This window comes from Vanellus vanellus (genome assembly GCF_965231255.1).
Source record: "Vanellus vanellus genome assembly, chromosome: 3".
Lineage (NCBI taxonomy): Eukaryota > Metazoa > Chordata > Aves > Charadriiformes > Charadriidae > Vanellus > Vanellus vanellus.
Window position 1 is genome coordinate 45,062,365 of NC_138907.1, and position 19,121 is coordinate 45,081,485.

The following is a 19,121-nucleotide window of genomic DNA, read 5'->3' on the forward strand; positions in this document are numbered from 1 at the left end:
TTACAGGCACCTGCATATTTAATCTTTAGGGAGAATGATATTTGGAATAAAAATTGTACATTTGCATCTAATTGAATTCAGCTTTATAGCACTATTAAATTAAGTACAGGCATAAATACCAGAACTGGTACGGGAACAACTTTTCTGTCTGTTAGAGGAAGATACATGTCTGAGTTTGTCAAGTACATTTGCACCACTCACACTCGTGAATAAACAAAACCAGCAGCTTTACCCTGAAATAGGGTCTTTTCTTTCCCAAATTCCTGTTACAAGTAGAAATCGCACAGGATCGTCTATTACTGCCACCTACTGATAAAGTGATAAACAGCCCACTGAAACAGAAAAAAATAGCAACGTAAACTAGAAATTACCTCAAAGGGGGATTTTAAATTAATACCCATACTCTCAGAAACAGTGCGCCAGCACTTCTCTTTTCATGGTCTGCCTTGTGTAAGGTGTCGCCTGTCACTGTGGTACTGCTGGGCTGCGGTTCAACCTCATGCTTCCGTTCCAAACTTCTCAGTTTAGGAAAAGACAGAGGTCAAATACATGATTTGGTTAAATAAGTCAGGTGTCTAGCTAAAAAAAAAAAAAACAAACACTTTAAAAGTTGTGGAAATCTTTGGGTGTATCAGTTGGAGTTGCTGGGTGGTCCCTTCTTGAATTTCATTTACCGGTTTCACATGCAACTCGGACACCCGTTCCTCATTGCCACTGTGCAACCAGTTGTGCCACCACTTAGGCTTTTGCCTTTTGCTCCCTTGAGCAGGTGATGTGAACACAAAAGGCAGTAAGGCTGTAGGGCAGAGCGGGCCCCCAGTGCAGTGAGCTCCTAATAAACTCTCCTGTTTGCCTTCCTCTTTGCAGAGCTGCGCAACAGCTTTCACATCACTGACAGCTGCACTATTCCTTCACATGCAAACTTTGCTCCTGGCTGCTGGGTTTTCTATTTTGGGGTGGGTTTTTTTCCCAATTCTTGGAGTCTATGCCAAATACTTCCTCATATGCCACAGCGTAAGTATACAGCCAGAACAGAGCTTAGGCCACTGCTTACGCTTAGAATAGCATTTTACAGAAAATGCACTAGGCGTGGCATAAGGACATGTTTCAAAAGACCACCCGTGCCACAGAATCTATTTGTTGCGCAGCCTCTCACTGTACCATATCCTGTTGTGCCTTTGAACTTCAGGCTGCATACTTGAGCCTTTCATTCTTTCTACAGCATGCTCTAAAGAGACACGCAATTGTTTTCAGTGAAAGGAAGGAAGGAGCCAAACTTTATGGAAAAGAACCATTGTGACTTTTAAAAAACGTTTCAGGTAGCAGTGACTTGAAGATCTTTACAGTGTAACAGCCTCTCCGGCAAGTGTGACTCACATGACTTTTGGCTGTAAAATTATCCTTAACTTTCTTGTTGCAAAGACTGTTCACTACCATGGTTCTTGTACCAATTCTTGTCTGAGAGGTTTCCCCCTGGAGAGCACACCAGCTTTTATCCTACTCATCAGAACACAACACACAGATTTCCAATCTATATATCTGCAGTGCTGATATGAATATATTAGTCATATCCTCAAAAGATCAAGTAAAATACTTCAGATTATAATGAAAAAATACCCAACAGGAACTTTGAGAACATAAGGAATGTTATAGATAATAGGATCTCTGAGGCCTTTTCTTCTTTCTCAGCACATGGGTGTTTTGTTCTGAGAGTTTGCTTCAAACTCTGGAAAGTAACTATAGAAAGCAACTGAAATATCTATTCACAGGAAATTAGAAGGCCATAAAAGTGATTATATTTCTTTACAGTTCTGCCCATACCAGCTAAACAAATACTTGCAACAAGGATGCGAACACATTTGAGGATATTTAAACAGAATCTGAATAAATGCAAAAAATGCATTAAAAGATCATTAAAGAAGCTAAGTTAAGCACTCATTTAAGAAATGTCAGAGTTAAATTTCCTTATGTATCTTCCATTTACCTCTCTCATTTGTATGCAGTACTATTCCAGATTGCCATTGCAGCAATTCCCACAAGGCACAGTATAGGCAGTGCTCAGTTAATGAGCAGTTACTCGATACTATTTTGGTGTCTTTATTCATTGTGCAGCCCCAGGCCTGATTTACTCACAAATTTCTGCTTTCAGTGTAGAACTATTCGCTGATGAGCTTCTCTGTGGTGCTCATCACAGATTGCTTCACAAAGTACCTCTACAGTATCCTGGAGGAAAGTGAGGGTGGAACTATTCCCATCTTACAGTGGGAAGCTGAGGCACAGCCTGAACGGACCGGGTGAGATGGTCCGTACTTGCCTCTTCAGAGTACTTAGCTCTTCCAGCATCTCAAACAATGTTCCCATTTGCTCAAGCTTCAGCTCCAGTGACCCTTACAAGACAAATGCCCAGAAACTAGGGGAAAAAAGCAACATGAAATGTTTAGTTTAATGATTTTCCTGGTATCACACAGAGGCAATGACAGAACCCAGTTCTCCCAAGCAGCAATGACCCTTGGCCTTGTAACACTATTTTGTGGTCCCACCTCATTCACCTCGCATCTTCTGCAACAAATGAAGCAGCCGTCTGGTGCGTTGTCCAGCAGAGCATGTCCATCTTAAAGTGAGGTAAGCACCATGAAAAGACATGAAATGTGAAGCTCCACCTTTCCATAAAGGAAAGTGAGTTGAGGAAGGTTGGGTTAGCTTTGCCAGAATACAGTATCAGAGCCTTTTGGTTGCTAGGTTCTTGCAATGCCAGTGAAAGGAAGACCCTACAGAATATTCTTGGACCTCAGAGAAGTCAGTCTAAACTGTGCCTTCTGCCACAAATCAGACCCATGTGCCAAAACTGTTAAAACCTCAAAAACATCAGGGAAGAAGAGCAAGTTACAATGCTGTTTTACTGACGTAATTCAGCAAAACTTAAAGCCACTGTTCCAAATGCACATGAGGATGCTAAAACTTTGCTTTAAAAAAAGGTCAGCAAAGTAATAGACATAATTTTAAACAAAACAAGTAGGTTTTTTTCTTAATGTTCTTAGTTAACTTCCTTAACTTTTCAGAAATTACTAAATTATTTTAGCTGAAACTTACCAAACTTTGCAGTGTGATACAGGTCATTGTCACTGCAACCCGCATCGTAAAGAATTTCTTCTTTACATCTAATCTAAATCTACCCTTTTTAGTTTCAAACTGTTACCCTTTGTCCTATCACTACAGGCCCTGGTAAAAAGTCTTGCTCCATCTCTCTTACAAGCCCCCTTTAAGCCACAATAAGCTGACCCCAGAACCTTCTCTTCCCCAGGCTGAACAATCCAAACTCCCTCAGCTGCTTTTTGTAGGAGAGGTGCTCCAGCCCTCTGACCATTTTCTTGGATCTCCTCTGGACCCACTCCAAAAGGTCCATTTCTTTTTTTGTGCTGAGGCCCCAGAGCTGGGTGCAGTACTCCAGGTGGGATCTCACCAGAGCAGAGTAGAGGGGCAGAATCACCTCCCTCAATTGCTGGCCACGCTGCTTTTGATGCAGCCCAGGATACAGTTGGCTTTCTGGGCTGCAAGCGCACATTGTTGGCTCGTATCTAATTTTTCATCTACCAGTATCCCCAAGTCCTCTGCAGGGCTGCTCTTAATCCCTTCATCCGCCACTGTACTGCCGCTGGAGATTGCCCCAACCCAGGGGCACTTGGCCTTGTTGATCTTCATGAGGTTCACACTGGCCCACATTTTATGTTGGTTCACATTGGTTCATATTTTATGATCAACCAGTATGAAGGGGTTGCAAGATTGAGTTCCATTGCAACCATGCTCTGAAGCATTTAACCAACATGATGGAAAGAATCAAATCAATTTGTTTTCTCTAAAGGAAACACTGCCTCTTTGACCTATTCAGTTCTTTGTATTTCTTTATAAAGGAGAACGTAGTCATGCCATATCCGGATTTTTTTAAGGGAGACTAGTAAGTATCCCTTAAGAGACCATTAAGGAAGATAGCCATGGGCAAAATCTTGTTAGATTCTTGCCTCTATTCAGTGTACAAATGAGCACAGGGCTCGCACCACATGGGCTGCACACTGCGTGCTGCTTTCTAATAGCATCTCTCTTCATGCCTGTCCATCATGGTCCTTAGAGCTGGCTGGTCTCATACCATTGACTTTTCTTTGCTGCTGCTAATGACATGAGCTGGCAGGCCCGCCAGCAAGACAGCTTGTTTTGCAGAGATCAGTTTTTGCAGGATTCCTTTGTCTGTCCTTAGGAGACCCCAGCAACACTGACGGCATTAATAGCCCGAGCGGAGGAGTCTAGGAACTCCTCTGCATCTGCATTTCATCCGGATCGGAAAGCTGAAAGTGGAGGCAGGGAGACATCTCTTCTGTTTGGGAAACTAAACAAAATCTATTTCTTCTAAAGATCCTAAGGAAGGTAAGAAAAGGATTGATAATTCCTCAATACAGACAGTTAATCTTCTTAGGTTATGAACACCAGAAAAAAAATTAAGATACACTCTTGGGATGCAAATTTACAACCCATTAAACTCTAGCAAAACCCTTTGTACCCTGATCTGTAGTCTCTTTTAAAATTTTTTTCTTTAAATAACTGAAGGAACAATGATTTTGTGAAATGTAATAATACATCAGTATTACTGCAAGGTGTGAAGAAAGTTAAGCCCCAAAGCCCCAAAATGGAATCAGTCACCAGTCTTCCTCTGCTTTCAGATGGAGCACACAGAGATGAATAAAATGCACAACCCCCTGGGGACAAACCCTGCTAAAACATACACAGATCCACCCTGCTTCTTGCTCTTCTCATCTGCTGCTACTGTCCTAAAAAAAATCCCAGTCACCCACTCGGGGCAATAATTAGGCAAACAAACATTAAAAAATGGAATGCTATGGACTGGCTAGCTGTGCTACATAACTACGGCTCTGGTATTCATCAAGGCATGCATGTCTCCTCCTGTCAGACAGGAGATGCTTATCCAGAGACATTATGCAAATTTAACAGAAGCATCTTAAGTTTGCAAGCAGCCTAGGGTCAAAAATTTCTGTCTCTTTTATCTCCAGCTCTTGTGCCCAACACATTGTGCCTGTACCGTGCTTTGTGTGCCAGAGATACAACCTGAATCTGTAATGTCAGAAGAGCAAATCTGCTCAGAAAGTGCAGAATGAAAATGGTGTATTTTTGGTAAAAGATACCTAGAATTGGTATAACCCAAAACAAACTTTGCTGTCTTCCAGGAAAATAATTTGACATTATCTAGAACTTATGTTCCAGATCCATTTGTCTTTTCATAGTTTCATGATTCTAAAAAATGTCTGGAAAAATCTTTTATAAGGACCAAGACTTTTCAAAAAGTGTGCCTAAATCTTGGAGCCTTGAATCCATGTTTAGACACTCCGATATCAGCTTGTCCTTATAAAAGCACTCAAGAATGCAAACTGAAACCTCTTTGCTAATGGGAATTTCTGAAAACCAGGTTAATGGTTGGGTCTGATCATCTCACGGTTTGTACACAGATGCATGCTTTCAATGTTATACACAACATGAGAAGTGCTACTGCTTGCATCTTCTACACATGATGAAGTTGGGAGGCTTAGGTTACATCTTTGGCTTTAAAAATCCTGCAGTGAAAAGTCCAGTCCTCTATAACTGAACTGTATTTTAATCATTTCCTGCATGACTAACTAATCCATATATATTATCCTTTTGACCAGGATACCCTGTTTCTGTCATGTGGAAGATAAAAGTAGGAAGAGATTTCTCCTGGTTTGCACATTATATATTCCTTTTTCCTTGAGCATAGTAAGTATACCACTGTACAGAAAGCAAGATATTAAGGAATCGGGTCCTCTGTTTTGTCTGCAAGGTAGTAATCACTCCCAGACATGTTTGTAAGTAAGATGCCCATCAGTTCACCTGGCCTGGGGTTAGGCTTGGGGAGAGAACCTAACATATGGACTACAAGGAATATAAGCAAATATGGAATAATATTAGCAGTGGGACCAGTTTTTATTTCTGCAGCTGAACCTGCTAAAAGGCAACTCAAATGTAAATAGTGATTAATAACAATAGCATTTTTGTGTACATACTTTTCCTAGCACTATTATTTGCTGACAAGTACACATACAATTGCATATTAATTATGTGTAAGTATGCAAACAAAGTTGATTTATTTACAAAACATTTTCCTTTTGCTGTTTAAACCCAATATATAAAGGTTAAAGTCACCGGTTTTCTTTCTAATATCTTACTCCAGTTGATAAAAAATGAACCTTAATTAAGCTGTTTGAAAGGACTTTAAGCATTTTCCAAACACTTTTCACGGCTTGAGGATTTTCAAAAGCAGATTTTAGTCTTCTTTTCCTAAAAACTCAATCCTTTCTTTCAATTATACTTTAAACGTACCAGGTTCTTTTACTAAATCATGGGGAGGGGTGTGGGGGGGTTGGATAGAATAGCATCAGCAAGCATTAATTTAAGCCTTACAGCTATTACACATAAACTTCTAGTTTATACATTAACTTCTGGGAAACCTCTGCTTATTTATCCACATACCTTTTTGGGGTGGGTTTTTTTTTTTTTTGGTAGATCCACCCTACAGGAGTCCAGGAAACATTTCTTTTTATCTGTGTTCAGAGGGACCAGAGACAAATAATCTCTCAAGGTGCTGATAATCTTACGCTCTCCGCCATCCGGTCCTATTTAAACCTCTTTGGCCTGCATTGTGTTTGCCCTCTTGGCGGGTCAGTCGGTAGCCACCCCACGTGTCAAAGCGGTGGCTGTAGGCAGGACGCGAAGCTGGGCTGGGGTTAACAACATCTCGTAATGGACTTCTGCGGGAACAAGAATGCCGCCGTCAATTCTTGGCCATAACGCAGCCGCAGTTAAGGGTACTTGGACTGTCTGAAAATCCCCCCCGGAATTTCAGTCAAGTGACGTGCTCCTTGCTAGAATAAAATACTCCAGACACAGTTTGCAATGCCGCCGCAGTTCTTGGCCAAAGCAAAGCCCTCTCTCCTCTGTATCGGATTAGTAAGGGATTGTTCTGGAACGCTATTTTGTTACTATAACGATGACTTTTTTAAAAGGGGCATTCAGGAGATAATCGTAGTGTTGCACAAATAAAGACTACCCGGGGAAGGGTGCCCCCCCCACCCCCACCTCAGCCCCACCTCAGCCCCCGGCCCCGGCGCGAAGCGGAGCGGCGGGCAGGGCCAGCCCGGTGGGAGGCCGGCGGCCGGGGCGGTCACAGGGAGCCCGGCCCGCGGCTCCCCCGAGGGGAGCAATAAGCAAGGACACCGCGCTGCTACCGCCCTCGGCCACTCTCCCCCGACGCCTACGCTCCCCCGCCATGTAAAACGTGAGGTAAAGTCGTGCTCTCTCGGCGTTTCCCCGCGGGGGAGGGCGCCTGCCGGCTCCCGCCGCCGAGCCAGCCCCCTCTTCCGCCGCCGTGCGCGGCACAGCCGGCCCCGCTCTCCTCAGCCTCCCGGGGCCGCCCCGCGGCATTGTGGGGGCTGTAGGCGGCCGCCACCGCCGCCCGCCCCGCCACTGCCCGCCGGGGCTGGGGCGGGACTGCAGCTCCCGGCGGCCGCGGGGCAGCAGAGCCCGGCCCGGCCGAGCGGCGGCGACGGCGCAGGGAGGAGCCGCGGGCGGCCGAGTCGGCCCGTCGCCGCTGGGAGAGGCCGGCGCGGAGGGGAAGGGGCTGGCTGCGGCGGCGGCCAATGCGAAACTGGCTGGTGCTGCTGTGCCCCTGTGCGGTCGGGGTCGCGCTGCACCTCTGGCTGCTGCTCAGCTGCCCCGGCGGCCCCGGGAGGCACCCGGCAGGTAGGGAAGCGGCGGGCGGAGGGCTGCCCAGGCAGCCCGGGCGGGCAGGGCTCCCCCGCCCCCGGCAGCCCGGTGAGGAGCGGGCGGGGGCGGCAGGGCCGGAGGGAGGGGGTGCTGCGGGTGGCTGGGGCAGTTAACGGGGCTGGGAGGCGAGGGGAAGGGGTAGGTGTGCGGGTTGGGGGGGGGCTGTGGCCGGTAAACGGTCGGGGCCGTCTGTCTGCTGCGTAACGCCACGGCGGCTCCGGTGTTGCTGTGGCTGCGGGCAGCGCGTCTACCGGCGGGTCTGCTCGCCGGCCTCGGGGGGCTGAGGGGAGAGGGGGATGTCAACCGCCCCTGTCCGCCCGCCGGCCGGGGAAGAGCGCCCGGGGTGCCTGCGTGGGTTCACCGTGAGGTACCGGCTGGTTAGGGTAGGCGGCGGGGCGCGGGCGCTGCGGTTTCAACCGGAGGCCCGGACGGCGGTGGCGGTTCGCGAGGGTCCGCCGTGGCTTTCTGTGGGGCGGCAGCCGCTTCGCGACGCCCGCCCGCCCCCGCTGGGGTGCGCGGGGAAGGAATTCCCACCGATTTTCACGTGTGTGGCCTCATTCCCGGGCCGAGGAATAGCTCTTCGCACGGTGCCGTGTTTGCCTTGGCGGTCTTCGGAACCGCTGTGGTGCAAAAGAAGCTGTTCGTGGGATCGGGGGTGATCCGACTGAAGTGCAGCCGGACCCTCAGGGGGCTTACGTTGTGCCCCTCGGAAACTGAGTTGTAGTTCTCAGGCTGCACACCTGCATGCCTGCTAGAAACAGGCGTCTTGTTGGGACAGAAACTTTTGTCAGCTATCCAGAGGTGCGGTTTGGGAACGTTAAGAAATACTCTACGGGACATCTGAGGAAATGATAAGGAAAAAATGGTGGTTTTTTACTTGAGATCTGCTTAGAAGTCTGTATAGTGACCCATTAGCCTATTCACTAATGAAGCCGCCTGTTGCGACTGGTGCCTGTTCCCTGTGCAGAGTGTATGCAACTGTGAGGAAATGAGAGTCTGCTGATTTCCAGTGGTAATTAATTATGCAGGTGTAAAAGGAGCAAGGTCAGTGCATTTGCATAGTCTGAAGGCTGCAGAGTTGTATGGGTGTCTCTGTGTCTGTATTCTGGCCACTGCATATCAAATGAGCAGTGGTCACACTTGAATTATAATAAGAACGGCAGTTCTGTTAGTCTGAAGTGCTTTTGAATTGTCTGGTTGGCTTTGTTCCTCCTCCTTCATGGTGCTGCTTTTGTAACTTCAATGTGTTAATTTGGAGTTGGAAGTGGCAATGTGGAATCTCATGATGACCTCTCCTGTAGAAATGCGTTTTACACTAATAAACGTTTCTACAGAAAATCCAGAAGTTTCTCAGTTGAGGAGGGAGGGAAGAAGCTTTGCTCTTGAGATTCACTGTTTCAAGCAGTTACTATTGGACTTTGAGTTGTTACTGTGAAACTATGTTCATTGGATAATGTTAGGATAACTTGCATAAAAAAAAAAAAAAAAAAACCAACAACCCAATGTTTGTTTTAAATGCTGGAAGAGTAAGTGTACAGTTTGTTTGTGCAAGGGTTATTTAGTTGTAACCTATTGAGTAATGCATTCATACAGGAGAGAAAAACGGACGCCTCTTATAAAAAGAGAACTTCTATCATCTGTAGGAAAATGCTCAATACTATACGTGTGCTGTCCCTCTGTAGACCTGATCATTGCATGATAATTTAAGGAAGAGTCTGCCTCTTAGCCTTCAAAGTATCGTGAAATGTGCAAGCTGTAGTAGGTACGGCTGCCTTGGCAGATGAAAGAAGGGACCTCTTTTGTCTCTGATGTCTTCTGCATTATATTTTCTTATTATTCAGAGTATTTTAGGAACATTAATGAATTCATATACAAAAGTAAGAAATATCAATATCCCTATTAATTAAAAGGCTTCTTGAATCTGAAACTACTTACGAGGATCTGGTACTACGTGATAAAGCCAGTCTTGTTTCATGGGAGTATTTAGTAATCTTTTGTTTATGTTGTTTACTGCTCCAGCTGCTCTTTATTACCTACTACCTGGAATCACTGGTGTGAATAAAAATTAAATCTGACCATAGGACAGTGTTTTACAATAGCTGTGACATAAAAACACACTGTGTATTCTTTGGTATTTCTGTGTAGTGTCCCTGTGTCTCCATTATGCAGTGTCTCCATAGTTCTGTGGTGTCTCAACAGTTGTGAAATTAGCTACCAGTGGAGGTCAGAGGCAGAGTGAACAGCAATTCTATTTTTTGAGGAATTTAATTTCCCTCTCAGTAGTCATCACACACGCACACAAATAGAAATTTGTTTAAAAGTTAAACCTGTTTTAGTGATTATTTACATTGGCATCATTGACTTGCTAACACAAGACTGGAATAGACATCCCTCTCTGTCAATTCTGCTTACTTTTTCTAATAAGGAACTCTTGATCTCTGTCTTAAAATGGCAGCTGGGCATCTTACATTTATTTGGTGAAGGGGTGAGGTGTTTTTTTGTTTGTTCACTTGGATTCGTAGCAGTCTTAGGAAAAGGCAGTTCCAGAAGCTTGTCGTGCCGATTAGAAATGTTTTCTTATTTCTGGTCTAAACTTATGTGTAACTGGTTTATGCCCTTCTGTTCTCAAGCCTTTCAGTTAAAAGGGTCCTCCATCATGTAACCATAGAGATAAAAGGTATCTGTTTTAAACCTTTGTTTTCTTAAGCTGAGCAATTCAGGGACTTGTAACTTACACTGGCAAAATAGGCCTTCCATTTCTGGAAAGCGGTTCATTTTTGTTGCCTATAGGTCAGATGACTTTAAATGTAAACAGTGTTCCAGTCTTCACTCATTCAGTCTACTTCTTTTCCTTTATCGGAAGTACCTCCTTTAATAAAACCTTCTTAACTACCCCATGTGAAAGGTCCGTGGTCTGCCTGCATGCTTTGGCTCTTGGTTGTGTCTCTCCCTGGGCAGTATTCTGACTTTCTCTGTGTTCTTGATCGTTTTCACCTTGGTGTCACAGAAGACAGAGTACGCTTTTTGTAGGCAGTAGTCATTAACTGGAAAAAAATAAATAGGATCAGTTCTGAGACCAAAGGCACTGGCCTTTGCTTCAGTGTCCTGACTTTGGTGGCTCCCTGCTTTCTTTTTGTTCATCAGTTAATGGGGCTGTAATTCACAATTCTGAGCAAGACTTGTGTAAGAATGTGCTTTTAGGTTTAATTGAAGTCCTTGTCTAACTGGTTACAAACAAGTGCTATCCAAAGGAAGTTCGTGGGTAGGAAGCTTTAGTTAATTTTTGTAAAAATCTTAGATAAATGCTAATTATAAAATGACCTCAGAAACTTGAGAAAGAACAGACAGACCTGCTTTTAGCACTCCAGGTGGATTCATTGCTAACTGTGTGTTGTAACTGATGGCAGAAGTTTTATTGAGTAGGAAATTACTCACTGTAGGGCTTCAGTTACAGTGCCTAATCAGAAAGCCCCACACACTCAATGTAATATGCTGCTACTTTGCTGATGCTAATGCCCTTTAAGACGTTATTCCTGTTACATTTCTGGGGGTGTGTGGCAGCTAAGAATGGGCCCTTTTGGTTTTGTTGGAGTCAATCTTCTACTAGTGAGTAATTATGCAACAGATTCAAAACCACCATTTTCTAGAAACTGCTTGTATGCCATCTGTTGTCCTGTGGTTCAGCATGTACTTCTTCAGGCACTGGCCTAACGGAACCACGTACAGGGTTGGTTAGGCTGGCGTTTAGTGATCTGCCTTGCAGAATTAGGGCTGTCCCCCTCACGGACTAGCCTGTGTACATGACAGGGGAGAGAGAAGGAGGGAGAGCTTAACCTGCTTTTGCCTTTTCAGTACTGAAATAACAAAATGTAGAAACAACCTCTGAGGTTCTGAGTGATGCTGTGCTCTGTAATTCTGCCAAGATGTGATACTTTCTGAAGAAAAGATGTTGTATGAAATCTGTTAAGTCTGTCTGGGAGTAGTATGCTTGGTCACAAAGTTATTTCATCTTCTGTAGGCAGGTAAAGACTAATAGGCTGGTGGCCTTGGAAACTGAAACCTTCCTTCAACACGTCAGGCTTGGCATTGGCAGTAGCCATGCAGTTCTGCCTAAAATGCCAGTTGTTCCCCAGCCTTCATCTATGAGATCTTACTATCACATTGTTTTCCAGGGATGGGCCATCCCCAACAAAAACAATCCCCTCACCGTTGATAGGCATGAAACAATTGACAAAGAATCCACAACAAACTGATGGTATTTTCCAACTGGATCGGCATATTTTTAGAGCTTGCAATTATTCTATGGACTGATGTCTGAGACAGTGCAAACTACTAACGAGCAGCACTGGAGTTGCATTTTTGTGTTTTGTCATTGGAGCAGGGGGCAAAGAGTACCAGTTCTGCCAGCATTGGAGAGCAAGGCTTGTGGCTGAAAGAAGCTCTTCACCAGTTGTCTTCTAAATTGCTCACTGAGTAGAACAGCCAGAAGGGAGAAAGTAGCCTTCCCTGGGAGTAGGTTTATGTTTCATGGCATCAGGGATCACTAACTACTTTTCAAAGGATAAAGGTGATGTGCTGCCCCCCCCCTCAAAAAAAGGGCATCTGTTTCAGCATTTCAAACAGGATTTGCCTTATTCCTTTTGTGTCTATGCTTCTGATGCTTTGGCTGTTGTTCCCAGGTTTGTCTAGAAGTGTGCAAGTGCTATATCATTAATGGTGTTTACAGCACCATCATCGCATCAGTATTACTACTGTCACTTTGCAACTCAGAAGGACCCTGCTGTCCTATTTCTTTAAGGGAACGTTGTTGATGTTAAAAAAAAAAAAAAAAAAAAAACAAACCAAAAACTCTGCCTACAGAGGTTTTCCTCTTTGAATCTAGAAAGCTTTTTTAAAAGTTTGTCTAAAGGCTTGTCTGTCTCAAGGAGTACTGTGCTTCTGCAGAAACCAGGGGTGCACATGTTGGTGATTTTTAGCTCTGGTGTAAAGTAGGTACTGCAGCAGGGTCATGTAGCTCTGCTTGCAGAGAAACATGTAATACAGATGAGCTATAGCAGATTACTCTAAGTGAAGAAGATTAGAGTTGAGGAAGGAGTTGCTTTTGCTCTATGGTTTGTTCTTTTTCTGCATGTGTCAGCATTCTGTGAATACAAGCCTTCTTTATGTTCAGTTAATTCCTTCCTTCGTGTTTGTTTGGATCTTTCACAAAGCAGCACAGAAGAAAAGGGCATTAAAAACAGGAACATGGTTGCAAAGTCACTAGAATAGGCAGAGATAACCTGGAATGTGTATTTGTGTGTTGTGAGGTTTGGGTTTTTTTTTGAGGGATGTTGTTCCTTTTTAATCTTATGAAGTGGATTAGTTGAGAATATTCTAAATAACTTCTGCCTGGCCTATTTAGTTCCGTTTATTTAATTTTTTTTAATAATTTTTTTATTAAAAAAAAAAGTAGCCGCATGGGTAGCAGAAGATACAAAGCCCAGTCTTCTGTGGAGCTCACTTACTCTAGCAGTCTCCAGTGGAAGTTCTCTGGTGCCTGATAGTGCAGGTAAGCCTACACTGCTGTGCTTCTCAGTGCAGGCACTAACAACGAGTCTCTGTTCAGTCCAGTCCCATGAAACATGGGAACTTAGTCACTTTGGGGACTGCATGCTGTGTCAAACTTGACTGAAAATGATGGGCAAATTTAGTGGTTGGTAGGGGACTCATCAGTAGAGATATGCGCGGCAAGATCATATTTACCTTGTTTGTTGACAAAATCAAGCTAAATGATCTCTCAATCTTTTCATCTCCTTATAATGACAGTAAATATAATTAACAGCTTAACTTGACATTTTACTTGAGAATCAGTCTGACAGGAAGAATAGACGCATGTTAATCTTTGTAGTTTGGGATTTTGAAAAACTTCAAGAGCTGTCGACTGCTGCTGAGGTGGTTAAAATCTGACTAGGGCCAGCAGACTGTCTGTCAGCAGTGACCTCTTTCCATGGCCAACTGGGTAGGAGACATGCCTCTGCATCTTTAGCCTTGTCTATAAGGGCACAGCTTTGTGCTCTCTATATGCACTTGTTTACCTGTTCCTGCATCTCTCCCTAACTTTGATTGTTGGTAGTTCTCAGTCAAGTTTGACAGACAAGTGGAGGTCCCAAAGACCAGCATTTTCAGCAAGTTTCATGAAAATTGGTGACTGAGACTCCTGTGAAAGATTACTGCAGCTCATACTGAGGTGAAAAACTATACTAATAGAAATACATGTATGATCAGAAATCAGAGAATTGTGTGGGAGCCTGTCCTTACAAATATCTCAGTCCAAGAAAGCTTCGGTAAGAGCTTGTTATTAGCCGAGTGACACAAGACTGGCAGACTGGACTTCAGTATTCTTAGAGCTGACAGAAGTGCTCCTTACAGTTGCTGTACAGAATTAAATGGATCTCAGCAGCTGGGAAAGGGCTTCTTCCTTTCATGTTTTTGTAACTTTTGCTGTGTGTTAACAGCCTCAAGCTAAACAGCAAAGTGAAAGCAATTTTGTACTTGATGCTAAAAGAGTGTAGGGTAGGCATTGCACATTTGGCTACTTATGTTCCATGGAGAAGTCTTGGGCTGTGTGATGCAACTGAGATGCAGTTTAAGACAGTAAGAATTCAAAAGCAAGGCAACTAGTGATAGTGTCACCTTTGAATTGGAAATGCTTTCTCTCTTTCTGCATCCCTTTGGTTAGCAACACTTTTAGGATTTATTGTGGAATGCGCTATTTTTTCCCCTCCCCTTCACAAACCACGAAATTTACAGGGTTTTTTTGCCTTTGTAATTGGAAAATTTAAAGGCTTAATTATCTTGCTCAACCGGTTCAAGGTAAGAGCAATATAGTATGTATTTTTTTAAGCCTATTACCAACACTTAAAATTTTGGCCTAAGAATGCATAAAAATAGAACATAAGATAAATAAGTTTGGTTCCCAGTGGCAAGTCTTGATTGCTTGTATAAATTTTTATTGACTTGGAGATCAGCAATGTTTTCTCTTAAATTATGCTGCATCAGAGCATATATATGCACATATCGGAATTGTCCTTATAAAGCAATAACAGCCTTAGTCTTTTTTTTTCCTGTGCCTCTCACTTTATCTTCCTTTTTTAAATAGTGCTAGTTCAGAGAGAGACATGTCAGTCTCTCTTCCTGAAAGTTTAGCAAGTGTTATTCCTGCTTTTCCATAGAAAGTAGAAACCTTTGCTAACATGCAGAGAGCTTGTTCATTAGGTTTTTGTGAAAGTAAGCTTTCTTTTCCATTTTCAGTGGTTTTAAAAGTAAAATGGCATAACACTTGGGACAGAAGACAATCTTCTGAATATAGACTGCTGTAATGATACCTTACGAAGCCTGAAGATGGCCTAAAACAAAAAAGCTGTCTGTTCTAAAAGCAGTAGGATGTTAATTCTGAAGCATCTGTTACATTAACGTCGTTCCCACAAGAATGGTTCATAAGGAAAAGCTTCACTCATTTTAAAATATAAACTAATTAAAAGTATGTCTCTTTGAGTAGCTTATTTTTAGATTGGTTTTTTTGATTGATTTAAACCAACTTATGCTACTCTGAGTCGTCACTCCATAGACTTACGCTCTTAGTTTTATTTTTCTTTAATTTTGATTTAATGAAATGGTTCTGCTCCTAATTAAAAGTGATATCTTAAAAAACAAATCTTTGTAAACAATACCTCACGTGCAGTCTGCAAACACGTTAGTCTTCCTAAGACATTTATATTGGAAGGCTTGCGGTCAAGGCTGCAGAAGCTGTTTAAAGAATAATATAAGGATGGAAGAAGAAAAAGGAAAGAGAAGAGATGCGTGAGAAGGAATTATGAGACTACAGAGGAATTTGCTATAATGTTGTAGTCTTATAAACCTGTGGCTGTCTCATGTAACTGCTGTCCTGGAGACCTGGTGGATCTTGGGTATGTAATGACCTCTGAAGACATACAGAGCCTCTGGATAGTTGGTATTTACAAGCATAAAGGAAGACTAAAATTGGATTTGGACTGAGCAATGTGTTTTATTTACAAGTTTTTTTAGATGTTATATAGGGCAGTAGGTTAGTTGCTTTGTCAGCAAACGAATTGTATTCCTGAAACTTGCTACCAATTCAATGTATGGCTGTTACAATAGATCTGCCAGTTGACTTCAGTGAAAAAATGAGGAATGGAACTAGTGGCTTGCTGCTTGGATTTTTAGGTCATTCTGAGCATAAGTTGATGTAAACTTCTCTTAATAGGTTAATGTTCAGATTAAGTTATTGATAAGCTTGTAGCTGTCAGTATAGATTCATTTAAATGACCGTGGAACTTAACCTTTTTCTAGAAAATCAGTGTTTTCATGCTTAGAACTAAAATATGTAGTGGGAAATAGACTGGGAAAGGTTTGCCTGTGAAAACATCACTCTCTGCTTTCCCTGCTCTTGTACTGTTCTGAGAATCAATTGCAGAGCACTGTTTTACTTGGCTTTGCAACTGGGGAGTCACGTGCAAGCCATTACCGATAGCCCCTAAAGCAAAAAAAAAATTGTTCTGAAATCTCTTGATGTTGATTCAGTACAGGGCAAGGCCAAGGCCTCTCCACTGCATGCTGCACACTGAAGGTGGAATATAAGGCTAGATGGATGTCTGGTGTGATTTGGCATGGCAGTTCTTGTGGCGGGTGCTGTGAGGTCCTAGATTAGTAAGCAGTTGCAACAAGACCCATTTATCTTATCAGTTTCAAAGTGGAGAAATGGGGTGCTTGTACAAAAGGTAGGATCTGGATTATAATTCAGCTCTTTCTAGTGGGAGTACACAATACAGACTTGGCAATATTTTTGGTCTCTTTAACATTAGATTTAAAAAAATCTTGGCTGTGCTATATGCAGTAGTTTAGAGGGCCCTCACATTTACATTTGTTTTCTTTATCTGCAGCCTAATGGAAAAAAAGTGAGATGAGAGAAAAGCAGTCCTTTGCTAAAGCTGAATACGAATATCTCTTAACTCTAGAATGTCTGATAAATCAAACTAAGCAAATTCACTTTAGCTACTTGCGTGACTGTTTGCAAGCTCTAAGTCGGAGATTCTCAGGTCTCTATCTGGTCACAATCTTACTTGAAATCAAGTCCAGCTTTCATGATTGCAGCACAAGCTAAATCATGCATTATGAGTATTGGTGGTGCCATCCTGCTATGAATAAAGCCAGAACATTCTCCTGTGTAGGGATGTAATATCCTGGGTGAAGGCAGAGTTGTGTTCAATTTCACATGGTTAGAAACAATAGGCCTTGACATACTAGATTGAAATGGTGAGGCAGAAAGGTGGTCCAGCAGTTTTAAAAAGAAGGGGAGAAATGGGCATATTTCTGAATCTGACAGGCCTTGTTTAATTTTTTTTTTTTCTTTTCTAGGCAGAATAATGGTGAATTCTAATAGTGAAGGCCTGGTACCAGTGATGACAAGCCTCCGAGCTTTAGGATAAATTGTGCTGGAGGAGGAGGAGGTATCAATGAGCAAGCAGAAAGCCCAAACAGTCTCAAGATTTTTGCAGAGGGACCAGTAGGACTTTGTGTCCTGCTCACAAGGTTTCTGATGGCTCATAGGAAAGAGAAGCCCAGCAAGAGCATGTTCTTAGGGGGCAGTTTGCTCATAAGACAGGCAGGCAAATATTTAAAGAATGGAAGATGCTGTCAGTCAAAACGAAGGCTTATGTTCTTGCCTGCTTTGTGAGTCAGTTTCTTAATTTTGTTTACTTGCAGTGGCTTGCTTAGTTCATTGCAGTAGTTTTCCCACATTGCCAGTGAAGGTTTTGGCATATTGAAAGTGTTTTCCTGATTCTGAACCAACAATGCAATAGTAATTCTACGTCTTGTTTTTAGGGTTTCATGTTCTCAGTACTCTTGCTTTTGAGATGTTTTAATTATTGCTTGCAACTCAGGCTTGTGGTAATGTATGCATATAATAAATCTTTGTCACTTTATATTTCTAGGTCCACTGGCCTTCTTTCCTCAGTGGAAGCTGAAACATTATGATGTTATTGTAGGTGTTTTGTCAGCTCGACACAATCATGAACTGCGCAGTGTTATCAGGAACACTTGGTTCAAGCACCTGAGACAACAGCCTGCACTTAGCAACCGGTAATCTCTAGTGTTTTGTAATTTGGGGCTTGGGGTAGGCGGGGGGGAAGACTGTAATGCTTAAATATCTTGCTTTTATCTTTTTTTTTTTTTTTTCAAGTATTTGCTTTTTTTTTTTTCTTTATTTGTGAGCATCTTGTACTCTGATTATTTTTTAAATCTGCTTTGTAATATAAGAATACTTCTTGTTCTGGGCTGTAACTATCCTTTATACAAGGAATAAAATGTAATTGCTTGTTCACTGCTGTTTGTTTTTGCATTTAGTTCATTAGTGATGTGTAAGAGTTTCCCTTTTTTGTGTTGCAATGTACACTTTTTACAGTATGCAACTTGAAATGCTCAGTAATTCAGGATCCTTGAAAGCAGGCAGGATTGCATTTGGTGAGAGAACCACAGAAAACTCTTACAACAGCCTCAACTGTCAAGTTCAGTTTTTTTTTCCACTGAACCAGATGCACCGAACTGCTGCAGTGTGCGTGACCAGCAGAACCCTTCCTGATTGCTTGCGTAGACCCAACTGCATACAGACAGCTCTGTTCTTGCTGAGAAGGTTCTGCTGCAGTTCATTCCTGGAAACATAGTCATTTTGACAGGCCTCACATCTCGGTACCTGCCTTGCACTGAAAGCCATTTACCATTCACAAATTTGGTGTCAGCATACAGTTTGGAGTGAAGCATAGCTACTTCAGTCATCTAAAAATGTGACCTTTCATAGCTTATATGGAGTTCCAGGAGGTTATTTAGCTGCGAAGTGAAAGACTAGGCTAAGGTGGATCCCCTTGCTCTTCGTACTGCTTCTTGTCTCCTGACGGTGGCACAACCATGATTGGGGCTGGAAAGAGCAACCTGTTGTTGTGCTACAACCCAAAATCGATATGTTTCATTGTAACTAATAGTCTGGAGTCCTTGTTCCTCCTTTGATGCTATGTGTCTTTTTTCGTATTTATCCTGTAACCAGTGGTGTCCCCCAGGGGTCAATACTCAGTCCAATTTTGTTTAATATATTAATTAATGACCTGGATGAGGGGACAGAGTGTATCCTCAGCAAGTTTGCTGATGATACCAAACTGGGAGGGGTGGCTGACACCCCAGAGGGCCGTGCTGCCATCCAGCGTGACCTGGACAGGCTGGAGAGCTGG

General features: G+C 43.0%; 1 protein-coding gene across 2 annotated transcripts in view; it reads left to right on the top strand.

The window, feature by feature from the left end:
* The first annotated feature begins 7,633 nt into the window (after positions 1-7,633).
* B3GALNT2 (beta-1,3-N-acetylgalactosaminyltransferase 2) overlaps positions 7,634-19,121 on the top strand; it is a 28,985-nt gene continuing 17,497 nt past the window's right edge. For both annotated transcript variants that reach the window (XM_082480180.1, XM_082480181.1), the window contains exons 1-2: positions 7,634-7,818; positions 17,835-17,982. In XM_082480180.1, the coding sequence (XP_082336306.1) occupies positions 7,716-7,818; positions 17,835-17,982 (251 nt within the window). In that variant the 5' untranslated portion in view covers positions 7,634-7,715. The remainder of the gene's footprint in view (positions 7,819-17,834; positions 17,983-19,121) is intronic.